The sequence below is a fragment of the Carica papaya genome, chromosome 3, assembly GCF_054855325.1.
Source record: "Carica papaya isolate Zhongbai chromosome 3, ASM5485532v1, whole genome shotgun sequence".
NCBI lineage: Eukaryota > Viridiplantae > Streptophyta > Magnoliopsida > Brassicales > Caricaceae > Carica > Carica papaya.
Genome location: NC_142311.1, coordinates 31,228,718 through 31,241,722, shown reverse-complemented (window position 1 = coordinate 31,241,722; position 13,005 = coordinate 31,228,718). Strand labels below are relative to the sequence as shown.

Below are 13,005 nucleotides of genomic sequence, written 5' to 3'. Positions count from 1 at the left end.
GTATGACTACAGAGTCTCTAGGTATCCCCTTCGTCGTCCTCCTGCGGAACGGGCTCGGGAACCATGTCTTCCTGATCTGAAATGGTTAAATAAGGAGTGAGCTACATTAGCCCAGTAAGAACATCACGATATCTCACCGTCACGGAGGTAAAGGTGGGTAGAAAAACACAAAAAGACCAATGGAGTATGATTTACAATAAACTCGTTTATTAACATGAAAACCTTTACCATCCACTTACCTTGGTGGAATTTATGAAAACAATATGAGAAAAACAATAACATCATCATAATCATTGAATAATCTAAGCTGTAAAACATAACACTTATCACGCCTCTTGTAATTCAATCATTGTACAACATATCTTTTTCTCATTTACCAGCCTACTAGTATCCGTGGGGGCCCATAGGGGTTCCGCTACCCGTTAACCTTTAACATTCATAATCAGTTTCCAGGACCGTCCCCATACCCCGTCCGGTATGGGCACCAAAACCATAAACCTCAATACCCCGTCCGGTATGAGGGTGAAACGGGCCGTCCCCATACCCCGTCCGGTATGGGCGCCAAAACCATAAGATCTCCATACCCCGTCCGGCATGTGAGACCACAATCCCGGTAGGGTTCCCTACGAACCCGGTCCGTCCACCATCTCCCAGGATATCTAGTCAGGCTGACCCCATCATACAATTATCAGTCTATACAATGTTTCATTTCCCTTTTTCCTCAATAAGCATCATCAATTCACATTTAAACAAGCAAATCGTAATTCATGCCGAACAGACAACATACAGTATCAGTTCTTCAGTCATTCAACCCATAATTAATAAAACAGTAATATATGCATTCGAAACTATAAAATGAACACATCAAACCCCATAATGCATTTAAAGCTGTAAAACAGGCCAAATAACAGTAAATCATCAATCACACTAGACTCGGGCTCCATTAGCAACCTTAAGCAATTTCACACATGCGTTAATTCAAGAAATACCGTTTTATCATTTTGAACTTTAATACCGTGATAGGAAATAGGGTGAGGGGTCCTTACTTGTTTTCGAGATCCGAATACGATTCACAGTGCGCCTGCAGGCCGTCCCTAATTTTCCCTGAATTTTTCCCGGGGAACTGAAACACACTAACAGTACCTGCACGTGTTCCAAAAAAAATCCAAATTAGGCCCAAGGCCCCTTTCGGACCAAATCGCAACTCCGGCACGGCGGCTCCGCCGTGCTCCGGCGACGGCGCCGCCGCTGGCGGCGGCGAGTCGCCTCGGGTTGACTGTTTTCGACCGTTTTCGGCCGAATTCGGCCACACTCGCATTGGTCCTTGTCAGAAAACAACCCTAGGGCCCTCGGGGGGCCAAAAAAATCACGGAAAAACGGAGCTTACCGGCGGCGGCGCTCTCGGGTGCAGCGGCTCTCCGGCGAGGTTCGTGTTTTGGTGATTCGGCTCCGGTCAACCTGTAGAGAAAAGAATGGTGATCACGGTGATATAAAAATTGCATCGAACGGAGGCCGGGAAGGGCCTCGTCGGAGGCAAAAACCGAGAGGGGGCGCGGCGGCGCCGCTGGGCTTCGGCCGCGTATTCAGGCCGTTTGGCCAGGATTTCGGCCTCGATTTGGTCATAGGAGGAATCAGCGGGGAAAAACGAGTCGGGGGTATGAAATTTACCTCAATCGGCGGTCGGAAATTTCCCCGGTGCGGCGGCGAGTGGCGGCGGGTGGCGGCGGTCGGCCTCTGGTTCGTCTTCTCCGGCGAGCGGCTGGCGGCTAGGGTTTTTGGTCTGGTGTGGAGGTTCTATTTATAACCCCTTGCCTTTTGATCACAGCCGTTCATTTCGTTTTAATCTGGGCCGTTCGTTTTTGATTGAATCTGGGCCGTCCGTGCGTTTGAATCTGGGCCGTCCGATCGCGTGATTGATCTGGGCCGTCGGATCGCACCCACGCGGATCGCCAACGTGGCTCTTTTCGGAGTGACGCGATCTTGCCACGTGGCAGGCCCTGGTTGGCCGGGACTGCTGACGTGGCTGCTGACGCGGCTGCTGACGTGGCTGCTGACGTGGCCCCCCCCCCCCCCCCCCCCTTTTTTTTTTTTTTTCTTTTTTTTTTCTTTTTTTTTTTCCTCCTCCTTTCCGGGTGCTACAACTACCACATACGCACACAGTGGCCTTCTTGTGGCCACACATACACACCAACCTTTCCTGGCCATGAATATCGGTAGTATACTACCACATACGTACACACTGGCCTTCTTGGGGCCACACACCCACACTGACCTTTTCTGGCCACGAACATCGGTAGTATACTGCCACACACACACACACACACATCAACCTTCCTGTGGCCACACATACTCACCGGCTTTAATTTCTACCACACACACACATCTTGGCCTAAACCAGCCACACACCGGCCTTCACTCTGCCCCATACACACACATCCACCAGTAGTATACACAAATTACAATATTCAAGTAAAACATCACCGTAAAATACACAATACACATGCACACCCACCGGCCTCATTTCGGCCACACATGAAATCAGTTATTAGCACTAATATCGATGCCGCAACTTCCCTCTCTATCATTGCCAATATCGGCGCACCCGTATTCACCTCCACCGGTACCAATATCGATACCTCAATGTATCTGACCGGCAAAATCGCACTAATCCTACTATACAATTCAACCTAACTCCATTTCGGCCGACTCCTTTCTTTCTCCCTCACTTCCACTCAGTTCGTTCTCCATTCCTCATCTTTTTACTTCCTCACAACTTAAAATCATCCATCAAACAACCTGAATAAAACTTCAAATGATATTACCATAACAAGATTTGAGAATTAAAATTAATTTATCTCTAGCCTCCATCTCTACCTAGCTCGGTAAAGTCCTCTTCTTTGGTACGCCTCTTCAACCTCTATTATCGATCGCTCCTTCCCTTCTTCCCTCTCCTTCCTTCATTGTTGACCGTCTTTTTTTTTTCCCCTTTTTCCTTTTTTTTTTCTTTTTTTTTTCCTCAGCCCACTCCTATTTATATATCTTCCTTCCCATCCAATCTCAGCCCTTCATCCTACCAATCCAATCCTCACCGTCCACCCAGTTAACTCCTAAACCTACAAAGACCTTACAACACCCCCTGCCTCTTTTTGCTGTGTTATAGGTGAGAAGAGTGGGGCTGGCCTATGGGCTTGGGTCCTTTGGATTGGGCCAAAAAAACATTGGGCTAGCTGGGTGTTATATTAAATCTATGGCTAACGTGGTAAGTTTTCTCAATTTATGTTGTCGGTCACTCTATTGTGTATGTAACATTTTTCTATCGATATAATACATTATTAATTCATGTACCTATCTTGAAATGTGCATCCATATGATTATGATATAGATGTAAATGCCCCTTAGGGCTAAATAGTAGATAATGAAAAGTATATGTATGAGTCTATTGTGTCAAATAAACAGGGTTTACTAGGTGCCTTAGGAAAGAGTGTGCGGACTTGGTGCATAAGGTAAACCCTATCGTGGTCGTTACCCTTAGTTGAACAGAGTTAAGAAGTCACATATCGAAAGAGATTGGGAATTGTTTGATTATGCTCATACCGGACGAGATGTTAAGGCGATTGTATATTTGGTGCCCATTATCGGAGGGAGTATGAGGACGTCCATTTGATTAATATAATGAATATTTGGTCCACGTGCAGTGGGGACCCCTATGGACTCCCAACGACACTGGTAGGCCAGTTGAATGATAAAGGTTCATTGTTTTCGGTCTTTTAGAATGCGTAGTGTAGATTACTATTCTGATTCTTATCTTCGTAAATGATATTTAAGAACTTACAAGTTGTAACGGCTCCAGAAATTAAAAAGAAAATGTATATATATTTATTATAAGTGCGGAAGCGAAATAAAATAGATTATGATTAACATCCCTTACACAATAACCAAAACGGATTAAAGTATGAAAGAATAAACTAACTTAAAGGAAATACTATGAATGAATGCTGTAAGAAAAACTAATGAATTCTGTTGCTTCTGCTCGCCGTTTTCCTGCAGAACGGGCTCGGGAACTAAGTCTTCCTGATATGAAATGGTTAAGTAAGGAATGAGCTGCACTAGCCCAGTAAAGACATCACACTATCTCACTGTCACAGAAGTAAAGGTTGGTAGAAAACAAAAACGACCAATGGAGCATAATTTATAACAAACTCATTTATCAATAATAAAACCCTTTACTGTCTACCTACCTCGGTGAGATTCATGAAAATAATTTATGAAAATAATTACATCATAAATATCATAAGATCACCAACACTCTGCAACATAACACATATCATGCTTTTGTATTTCAATCATTAGGCAACAATTACCTCCCTTTTTTTATCAGCCTACTAGTATCCATGGGAATCCATAGGGGGTCCTCGCTACATTCGAACCATTCACATTAATAACTTAATTCCAAGGCTGTCCCCATATTCCGTCCGGTATGGGCGCCAAAACCATAAACCTCAATACCCCATCCGGTATGAGGGTGAAACGGGCTGTCCCCATACTCCGTCCGGTATGGACACCAAAACATATCAAGTCTTCATACCCCATCCGATATGAGAGACCACGTTCCCGGTAGGGTTCCTTATGGACCTAATCCGTCCACCATCTCTCAGGATATCTAGTAAGACTGTTGACATTATCCATTGTCAATTCACATACCTTTTTACCATTTTTCTTAATCTTAATTATCCAATCAAACACAAATACGTAAACCAGTAATGGACACCAAACAAGGCAACACAACATCGAGTTCACAATAATTCAAAGCATAATAAATGAAACTATGATTCATGCATATAAAACTATAGAATAAACATATCAGGCACCATACTGCATTCAAAACTGCAAAATACATCAAACAGAAACAGACCGACAAATACATCAGATTCGGGCTCCATTAGCAACCTTAATCAATTATACATATCTATTAATTCATGAAATACCGTTTTATCATTTATTAGGATTTAATGCCGTGATAGGAAATAGGGTGAGAGATCGTTACTTGTTTCGAAGTCTGAAATCGGGTTCTCACTACGCCTATGAGCAGTCCTTAGATTTCCTGAATTTTTCTTCAGAAACTGAAACACACTTCCGGTACCTGCACATGTCCCCAAAAAACTCCAAATCAGACCTAGGGCCCTTCCGGCCAATTTCAGAATTCTGGCATGGCGGCTCTGCCGTGCTCCAGCGATGGCGCCGCCGCCCATGGCGGCGATCCGCCTCGGGTTGGCTATTTTTGGCCGAATTCGGCCAAACTTGCATTGGTTCCTGTGATAAAACACCCATAGAGCCCTCGGTGGGCCAAAAAATTCTAGAAAATCGAGACTTACCAGCGGCAAAGCTCTCGGATACAGCGGCTCCTCCGGCGTGAGTTGCGATTCGGTGTTTTGTTCCAGTCAACCTGTAGAGAAAAGGACGGTGGTCACAGTGGTATAAAAATTACATCGAACGGGAAACAGGAAGTGCCTCATCGGAGGCAAAAATCGAGAAAACCCGCGGCGGCGCCACTGGACTTCGACGGTATTTTTTGGCCAATCTGCTGGTGGTTTGGCTCTGATTTAGCCACAGGGAGGTTCGGCATCGAAAAACGAGCTAAGAGGAGAAATTTTACCTCGTTTGGCGACCAAAAAGTCCTCCAGTGCGGCGGCTGGTTCCTCCGGTTCCTGGGTCATCTTCTCCGGTGAGGGTTCTGGCAGCTAGGGTTTGGGGTTGGGTGTGGATGCGATTATTTATAACCCTCTCCTTTTAATTTGAGCCGTCCATTATGATTTAATCTGGACCGTCCGTGCGTGATCAAATCTGGACTGTCAGCACGCGTGAGATCTGGACCGTCCACGCGCGTCTTTGATCTCGGCCATCCGTGCGCGCGGGAACGGATCTGGGCCGATTGATCGCGCGCATGCGGATCGCCAACGTGTCTCCATCCCGCGTGGCTTCCCACGTCAGCGTCCCTGCCACGCGGCGTGTCCTGGTTGGCCGGGGCTGCTGACGTGGCCGGGACTGCTGACGTGGCCGGGACTGCTGACGTGGCACTATTTTTCTAAATTACGTTTTGACTCTCGGTTTTCGATTTTTTTTTCAAAAATACCCCCAGAATCTAAATTTTCACATATTTTTCCCAAAATCAATTTCAATTAAATCCCAAAAATAATTTTACCCTATTTTATTATTATTATTATTTTTATTTCTATTAATTTAAATTAAATTAAATTAAAACCTTATAAAATAAATATTAAAATAGAATAAAATTAAACAAAAATTCCAATAAAATTAAAATAAATTAAAAAAATAAAAATAAAATAAAATACAAATTTTTGGGTGTTACACAAGTAAGTTAAGAAAAGTAACATTTTCAGTTAAATAAGTTTATTTAAAAATGAGTTTCATTAGTTATTTTACGATTTTTACAAATATTTGATTTTCCTGTATTAGTTGTAAGAAGTTGAATTCTTATTGAGATAGTGTACTTCACTCTTTTATTATTAATCATTTTAGATCAGAACAACCAAGTTTTAATTCTCGAACAGTAAAAAAACTAGTTAGAAGATTGCATCTCCGTCTCCCGTATTCCTATTAGGCATTTTAAGTAAACTGTGCAATAAATGTAATATTAAACTCTAAATTGCTTCCGCTAATTAATAAATTTTAATATTTTTTTTATTTTTAGACATTTACAGTATGAATCATATAAAATCATGTAATCTTCATTTATATTATGAATAATGTAAAAAACTTGGGGATATGATACATATATTAAACAATCCTAAAATAAAACTATTCATTTAGTTTAGAGTCATAAACATATAATCCATTAAAATTAATCCATTGCTATATATATATATGTATATATTCTAATTTAATAGTTTAATTTTTTTAATTATAAATCGTACATAACACACACGGGTAGAGGATTAGTTTGTTTATAACTGTACTGAAATTAACAACTACGTTGATATTTTAATTCTACTAAATTTAGTTGTATCAGTAACTAAATTTTAAAAATTTTAATGTAATTTATTGTTTTTAATGGGACTCTTAATAGATATTTGGATTGGGTAAAATGAATTTCAAATCCCGAAAAGAAAAATTCGTAGTTCATTTAGACACTACTATTTTATTCAAATTATCATAGAAATTAATATTTGTTTTTTTTTTCTAAAATTTATCTTAACTTTAAAAACAGCTATTTTATAATTATTTTTTATTTTTATTTACAAAACATTAGCTTATTAACCCTTTTACTTATCTTTATTTCAAAATATTCCTAATAAATTTTGGTAGCACCGGATGATTTAGTTCAATGTTTAGTAGACGTTAATGTCAAGGCGGTACACGAATTACTAAAACAAAGACGGCGTTCACATCTTAATGCACATGTATATATATATATACGTGTGTGTGTGTGCGCGCGCATACATACAAATATATTCAGTTCGTATATATATATATACACACACACATGCATTTACTTGGCAATTTATCTAACATGTCATTTATGATAATTTAAATTGACTTGGGAAAAAACTTGTATCACGTTGGATTTTATTTCTTACGCTGTCTCCCTTCAATACTGTTTTCTTCGATGAATCATATTCCGTGTTACATTTGCATCTTCTTTATTAATTATTAAAATTTTAAAATATATTATTTTAGTTTAGCATAAAATTTTATATAAAATTAATTTTTATATTTTTTAAAAATAATTTAATTAAATATAAATTTATAAATAAATTTTATTTTAACTTCACCCAAAAATATCCTGAAAATAAGGAGAAAAGTTCGTAGGGAAAAAACGACTGAATCCGAGCTTTTAGGTAAAAATGACTTTTGAAGAAAATTAAAATGATAAAACGACAATAAAGAAAATTAAAATAAGGAGTCAAAAAATTTGTTGAGGTAGCCAAACAATGGAAATCCCAAGAACACCAGACCGTGGCAGAGATTACCTTATCCGGATTTAGGTTTAAAGAGACAAGTGTATCCAAACACCCGAATCACGTTTCGATGAAATCGAAGCAGCACAAACAACCAACAAACAGCAACCACCTTAAAAGCTGGCAATGCAAATCGTGTCTATAAATAACGTTGCCTTCTCTCACGCTTCCACTCAAGCTACCTTCTTCGTCTTCTCCGCTTAAACCCTTCTCTCTCTCTCTCTCTCTCTCTCTCTCTCTCTCTCTCTCTCTCTCTCTCTCAAAGGAAAAGCCTGAGAATCTCATACCCTTCTTTCTCCATCAATGGCTTCAGTTTCCGGAACTTCGATCACCTTATGCTCATTCTCATGCTCCTTCAGGCAAAACCAGGTTAAACTAAGTCCTGATCTCTGTTGTGTTTTTCTTCTTCATTTTGCAATCTGTCGCTTTAATCTGGAACGAATTTCGTTTTGATTGAAAATTTTATAGTTCCCGATCGTAAATTTTATAAGCTCTATTGGATTCGGCTTTATTTGTTCAGAGATTTTCGGGTTGGTAGTGATTGTATTTGGGTTTGATTGATTTATTTTCTCGAACTTCATGTGTTTTGATGTATTTGATCGTGAAATCGTTGGATTTACAAGTTTTGAGAGCTGATTAAATGAAGATTTTTTTTCGATTTGTTTGGGGAAAGCATTGGATTTATTCATTGTTCTCTGTTTTAATGTTGAGCAGGCATCTCCTAGGATCTCTAGTCTCCGATCAGTTTCACTTCCTATCCATGGGAAAAGCTTTACCTCTCTTAGGCTGCAGCCAGGACGCTCTCGATTTCAAGTTTCATGCGCGGTATGCCTTAGTTCTATTGAGAATGTGATCCATTTCTTTCAGCTTTTTGCTCTCTTTTTCTCCATCTGCATTCAGGATTTGAATGGATTTTTCTTTGCGTTCTAGAAATTATGTCAAAATTTTAGTAAAGAAGCTATTGCATATGATCATTATATGTTTCTAACTGTGTAAATTTACCATGATGAATCTCCCTCCAATTGCTGCACCTGCATGCTTGGGGTCCTTATCTCTTATATTTACTGAGAAGAGTTGCATCGTTGCTTCTTGTTATTATTACTTTTATTGGGAGAAAGTATTTAGTTAATTTTAGCCGTATAATAAGTTGTTTTGTGCAGGATTGTCCTTGTGACTATGAAGTTTGGCTGAATATATTTGAGCTTTAACCCGTCTGTGTCTTAATATTCAAGTCCTGCTAGAGCTAAAAATGACTTCAGGCTAATTTTATGGCATTTCGTAGTACTTATAGTACTTTTATGCAGTACTCAATATTTTATAGTTTATCTTTTTCTGTTTGGGCAAAGCTACCTTAATGCTGTAAAGTTATCTGATACAATATTAGTTACTAGTCATAATGACTATAACACACCATAGTCTAACCCTTTTTATGACTAATTTGCATGAATCCTGATGCTTTTGCTCAGGCCAAGCCAGAGACATTGAACAAGGTGTGCGAAATAGTGAAGAAGCAACTTGCATTACCAGAAGACTCTGCAATCAGCGGAGAGTCAAAGTTTGCAGCACTTGGAGCTGATTCTCTTGACACAGTAAATTAATATCTACCCTCCTAATTTTTTTTGCATTCTGTAGCTTTTGTTCCTGTTACAATTCAAACACTGCAGATGTCTTCCGAAAGAAAATTTAAATAACATGAGAAAAAGAAATCGAATTTAGATGATTTTATATAACATTAGAATAAAATCAAATTACAAGCTGTCACAAAATATACAGCATCGTTTAATATGTAATAAGACCAAACACTCCCATTTTCCCTTGTTTCAATGAAATCGTTCTTCAACTTTTTCAACTATAAGCCTTCATCTTGGTCCACATTGTGTTTGATGTTTTTATCCTGTAGTATTCGTGTTTTCTTGGGACAGTGTTATGCATCAACGGAATTTTATATTGGTCAGCTAAATGATGGAAATGGTTCTCTCGTGTTTAGGTTGAGATTGTGATGGGACTTGAGGAGGAGTTTGGAATCAGTGTGGAAGAGGAGAGTGCACAGAGCATCGCCACCGTTCAAGATGCAGCCGATATGATTGAAGATCTCATGAAGAAGAAGAGTGCTTAAAGAATAGGTTAGCCTGGGGGATTAGATCGGCATAGTTCCGTTTCTCATCTTTCTTAATCTCTAGGTGTTAATCTTGGTTTTCGTTGCACTTTCTTGTTTCACTTTTAATTTATATGTAGGATGGAAGTCTTATGGCTTCTTTCTTCTTGTGCTAAGTGTATTGGCTTGAATATGTCATAAAAATAATTTCATTTTATACAGAATCTATACGTATTGAATAAATAAGCTGAACGACATTTTTAGTTCTCATTTTAGGTCTAAAAACTCGAAGATGAAACTAAAATTATTAATCACTTGGTTATAAATATTTATTTTGGGATTCAATCGGGTAAATTCATTCAGAATCCAGGACAAATGGATTTTGAGTTTTGTGCGTATAAAGCTGGATCAAATTAGGATTTTAGAGAATCCTCTGAAAATCTAATCTGGTATCATCGCTAATTGGTTATCAAAATTTTGCAGTCAAAATTCTTTCAAATAACTCAAAAACTTTGCCAAAATAGAAACGTTCCAAAATTTGAAGATAGGTTCTTCTATATAAGATCTAGAGGTCTAAAAATTTTATGATCTAATTTTGATATTAAATTTTGTTTGAATTTCAATTTCAATAAATAAGAATAAGAATATAATTAAATAAAAAATATTTTGATTACAAGTAATTTAAATTAAGTGATTTTGTGATTTATTTATCAGAATATAAATTTATTTTTGCGGAATTAAAAAAAATAAATGAAATTAATTGAATTACAAAGTAAATGTGTAAATTCAATTCTACATGTGAAATTACTAGTACTTACAAACTAAAAAAAAAAAAAGAATACATTCAAACCAAACACAATCTGAGCGTAATTCATTTATTATATGCAATTCTGTATAGGTAAAATTTTGGCAACCTAACTTTCAAGTGCACAAAAAGTCGGGTCTTGTTGTGCTAATACGTGCGAATTGCATGATAGCTATGTCAAAATGGGTTAGAACTGATACAAGAAACATAAAATTAGTGTCCTGAAAGGAATTGCAATTAATTCTCGGAAAAAGGAGAAATTTTTCTAAATCCATTTCTTGATCTGATGAAATCTGAAAAATCATTCTTTTCTTTTCTTTCTTTTTTAACGATGTTTACCCGTCTATTTAAAAAACCACAAATGGAAAAAAAAAAAAAAACACACAACTATACAATTTAAATACGTTGTTTTTGTGAGTTTTATAGAAAAGCTTAATTGTCATGAAAGAGAAACTATCTCTTGTCATCTCATTCTGTGTTTTTACGTAATATAAACATTATTGGGAGGAAGCCTTTTAATATTTTTGGGTTGGGCTGTTAGCCTTTTAATATTTTAAGCAATGCTGCAAGTATCAATTGGCTGGCTTCTTCTCTCTTTTAATTATTTAGTTTAAAAACATAAACATGATTAGTTGTTTTACAATGCAAATCATTTGTATTCTATTAATCTGATCAGAGTGTTAAAATTTTTATTTTTATAATTTTTTTTAATAAAAAATTAAAATAACTTATCTATATTTTTTAAATATCTAACAGTTATTTCTAATACACCAACCAAATAATAATAATAATTATTATCTATTTGTTAAAACGGTAAAGCTAGATGATCTTTTTTATAATACAACTTAAAAGAGGTTTCCCTCCTCGCTCTTCATGGCATTCAAAACAGACAAAACAGATTACCTAAACCACCACCAGTCCACTCAAAATATGAATAAATAAATAAATAAATAATGTAGGAGACAAGTTACCAAATTATTCAAAGAAAAAAGATACCAATTTTCTGTTCATCACTAGGTGTCCTCCACATGCCGATCTCGTCACATTTGAAATCAGTACAATTCATATGATTCCAAAATAAACCCAATCAATCCCCCACTTGAAGAAGAAAAAGTTGATCCATATAATTCACAAATACTATTGTTGGGTAATATATTCTATCTGCCGCTTTATGAATTCTAAAAATTGAATCTCAACACGCATTAACAATTCCTTTTCCTCAAGTTCAATGCATATGGTTCAAATGGTTTATCAAAAACAGAAGAAATGAACTGAAGATCATAAATAATTATGATGATCCGATCTCTACTGATAATTACAACAATCCTCACCAAACCATAAAGTGTATAGTAAAGTACTAATATACTAATACATATACAATAATCATATCATATAACATAAAAAGAATAGAAGATTCAACTGAACAAAGATGGAAAAATATCAATCTGGTCTCAGTTTCTACCGGCTATAGTACTGTGCATTTCTAAGCAGCATTACCCACCCTGCAAAAACCGCTAAGTTTAAGAACCCAGCTGGGTTTACTTTCACGGCAAGAGAATCTGGCAACGAAAATGGCGAAGGTGCAGAATCAGGAACAAGCGAACTGTCGAAGGCGTCAGGATTAGGCGGGCTGGGACTGGATGGAATGGTGGGGATGGTGGAGCCTGTCGTCGGCACTATTCCGCCGGGAGACGGCAGGAGTGGAGCAATGTCCGGTGAGAGTACTTGGTATGGAGGAAAGTCTGTTGAGAATTCAGAAAGGACATTAGTGGCAGTTTTTGATGACGAGGAACTGATCAGCTCGGAAGAAGAAGGTAAAGATGGTGAAGGAGATGAGGGCATGAACATAATAATGATGAGAAGTAAGAGGAACCAAAAGGAGGCCATGTCTAATGATGAACAAATCAGCAGAAGAGCGCAAGTGTTATATATATGAATTATATAAATATGTATATATCGGCATCGATATGATTTTTTGGGGGGAAGAGATGCGGGCTTTTTGTAGGAGTTATGATGAAGGTGCTTAAAAAGAATGACTAGGTCACCGAGGTGGGGTCGAGTGCCACGTGGAGGATGATGAGTGGGTTGTGATGAGAAAATACAGGTTGGCATGTTAGGGGGAAAAGACA

At 37.9% G+C, this 13,005-nt stretch overlaps 1 protein-coding gene and 1 long non-coding RNA gene across 3 annotated transcripts; one reads left to right on the top strand and one right to left on the bottom strand.

Moving 5' to 3' along the window:
- On the bottom strand, positions 1-2,052 carry LOC148268565 (uncharacterized). 2 transcript variants are annotated; one of them, XR_015817504.1, is made up of 4 exons: positions 1,669-2,052; positions 1,388-1,458; positions 1,047-1,143; positions 1-76 (listed from the first exon to the last, which is right to left on the bottom strand). It is a non-coding gene; the product is annotated as an uncharacterized LOC148268565 (long non-coding RNA). The 2 variants fall into 2 exon arrangements; XR_015817503.1 differs by lacking the exon at positions 1-76 and having other exon boundaries at positions 893-1,143.
- Positions 2,053-8,159: 6,107 nt separating this feature from the next.
- On the top strand, positions 8,160-10,295 carry LOC110819991 (acyl carrier protein 1, chloroplastic-like). The gene is made up of 4 exons (XM_022049352.2): positions 8,160-8,345; positions 8,691-8,801; positions 9,443-9,565; positions 9,964-10,295. The coding sequence occupies exons 1-4, from the start codon at positions 8,280-8,282 to the stop codon at positions 10,090-10,092; spliced, it is 429 nt and encodes a 142-aa protein (XP_021905044.1). The 5' UTR covers positions 8,160-8,279; the 3' UTR covers positions 10,093-10,295.
- The last annotated feature ends 2,710 nt before the right edge of the window (positions 10,296-13,005 follow it).

Excerpts from the sequence above, each read along its gene's own strand:
- LOC110819991 (XM_022049352.2), top strand. The coding sequence starts at position 8,280 with ATGGCTTCAGTTTCCGGAACTTCGATCACCTTATGCTCATTCTCATGC. Across the intron at positions 8,802-9,442 it reads GATTTCAAGTTTCATGCGCG|GCCAAGCCAGAGACATTGAA; the intron begins GTATGCCTTAGT and ends GCTTTTGCTCAG. Across the intron at positions 9,566-9,963 it reads GAGCTGATTCTCTTGACACA|GTTGAGATTGTGATGGGACT; the intron begins GTAAATTAATAT and ends TCTCGTGTTTAG.